This window comes from Asterias amurensis, chromosome 18 (assembly GCF_032118995.1).
Source record: "Asterias amurensis chromosome 18, ASM3211899v1".
Taxonomy (NCBI): Eukaryota; Metazoa; Echinodermata; class Asteroidea; order Forcipulatida; family Asteriidae; genus Asterias; species Asterias amurensis.
Window position 1 is genome coordinate 6,579,475 of NC_092665.1, and position 2,524 is coordinate 6,581,998.

Here is a 2,524-nt window from a genome sequence, read left to right on the forward strand (position 1 = left end):
ATTTGAAAATTGCTGACAATAAGGTAAATCGCAAACATTATTGAATGGTAACTCACTTGGAGAGTGGCTAAAAATTAGGGGTCCCAGGTTCACATTCCACTTTTGACAACATGCTTTTGCTCAAATCAAATCACTGTATTTAAGAATAAGATTCGGAATATATTTAGTAGAAACTACGTTAAGTCGATCAACTCAATAAGTGACCACGTAGAGCTTTGAGTTGAGTCATTAGAGTATGAGTAATACTGACGTTGATGACCCCAATCGGCCGGAAACTCAAGAGTGCTGTTTTAGCTGCAGCCGCACATTTGTTTTTTTAAGTCAGTTCTGTTGTCTGAGTGGCTCCAAGTGACACCACATGATCGCCGGCAACGTTTTGTGTATCATTATGTGTGGGTCCAAACTGTGATGTCTCAAATTAGCCTTTCAATACTACAAACTTGTTATTCGTTTGTAAAGTCAACCTCCATGTTTTTTTTTTTCAGGCAGCAAAACCTAGCAAATAAAATGGTTTGTATTGCCAAATGTTGTGTGAAATGGCGAGCGCTTTTTAAACTATTCTTTTTAAAGTTTATCTTTAAGTAGAATAAGTATTAATCAACCAATTTCCAGGTCCTGAGATGGACTGTTTCACAAACGGACCATTTCGCTGCTCAAACTACAACATACCTGTTATCATTCGCACACATAGAGGAGCAATCCGATTATTGAGGTGATGAACTCTGAGAACCAATTATGAAGCACCTTATCAGGGTTTGCAAGGTGCTACGGCGCATACAGCAGCCACAGCCAATAACACCGGGGCGAACCCCTTCTCTGTTAGATAAGTGCACTGTGATCGTTAACATGCGTTACACAACATATGAGACCAACGGTTTTACGTTCTATCCGAAGAACGAAGCAAAAAGACCACAACAAATTGGACAACTACTCAAAGCTAAACTTCTTAAAAGTCTAATTATATTGGAAAAGGTGATTTCAAAATACAACTAACAACCACTTCAATAACCGATTTAGTTCAACAAACTTACAATGATTCAGTTAATCAATTAATGTACAGTTTGATCCAATCTGATACCTTACAGGCGAATACATAATAAAAAGGGAGGATCAACTGACAAATGATCAACCCTACCAGCTAAGAAAACAAAATTGCTATAAATGTTGTAATTGGTTGTTTTCCGTCTGTCTTTCAACTTACAGATGAAGATTACTATAGCAGTGGCCATTGTTTTGGCTTTTATGCAAGTTCAGTTCCTGGTGGCTACAGCAGCAGTTTCACCTGATCCGGGACTGACATGTAACTCCTGCTGCCAGGGCCCAGCCGGTATACCGGGAATCCCTGGATCTAATGGGAACCATGGTCAAGGGCTTGTAGGTCAGAGAGGTGATGCTGGCTCTCCTGGTGAGGTAGGTCAACCCGGGGTTAAAGGAGACAAGGGGTCAGATGGACTGGGTGGTGAGCCAGGCGCTAAAGGGGATTATGGACTGAAGGGAGATCAAGGACTCGGTCAACCAGGGAAACAAGGACCTCAAGGTCTGCATGGGATGGATGGTCTGAAGGGGGAGAGAGGTGAACCTGGACCAGCTGGACAGACTGGTGAAGCAGGTGAATGTAGTACGCGACGGTCCGCCTTCAATGCAGTGAGGAATACCAACTTCAACCCTCCATCCAACTATGATCCTCTGCCCTTTGAAGAGTTATTGTTTTCAGAGGAAGGGACTGATTTCAAGTTGAATAACGGCACGTTTACGTGTAATGTGCCTGGGGTATACGTATTGATGTTCTCAGTCCAGAAACCATCAAGTGGGTCTTACCTATGGGTCAAGCTGATGAAGAACGGTAACACCATTGTAATAGGGGGTGTAAACGATGCAGATTATCATCAAGTGAGCAACATTGCAGTGATTCCCCTGCACTTCGGAGATCAAGTTCACTTAGCTGTTTACGGTCAAGTATATAGTGACTCTGATCATTACACGTCTTTTACTGGATTCATGTTGTACGAAATCTAAATCAAACATAAAAACACACGGAAACGTTTTAATGTTTTAGACAACGATTTAAATAAACTAATATGCAACTATATAGTTTGTAAACATATATTAATAATAATAATGACTTAATTGTGGAAAATCGAACGTGTGTTTAGATGAATCGATTAAAATTACTTTATTATTAATTGTTGTTTTATTTGCAGGACAATAAGTATGGAAAAGGCGTTTCATTTGAACACTTGATTTTGCAAACGTGTATTGTGACAAAAACTTTCAACGTGTTTTTGTCACGTAAACAGTGCTATAAATATTCGTTCATCCCTTTTTTGAGTTTTTTGGGAAAGTTTGAAATTTCTGCAGCCTGTAATTCCGTCTGAGGGTGCAATGATGAGTCCTTGAAACGACTCTACAGCTTTCATTTTCCATAAAATACAAAATGAAACTACGCAACAAAAAGCTTACAGTTTATTAAACAGTACATAAAAACAACTGTAACTTCAGATTCCTTGATACAGACTTAGACCAA

At 39.7% G+C, this 2,524-nt stretch overlaps 1 protein-coding gene across 1 annotated transcript; it reads left to right on the top strand.

The window, feature by feature from the left end:
• Positions 1-1,203: 1,203 nt before the first annotated feature.
• On the top strand, positions 1,204-2,016 carry LOC139951099 (uncharacterized). The gene has a single exon (XM_071949926.1). It carries the CDS (start codon positions 1,204-1,206, stop codon positions 2,014-2,016), a length of 813 nt encoding a protein of 270 aa, XP_071806027.1.
• Positions 2,017-2,524: the final 508 nt, after the last annotated feature.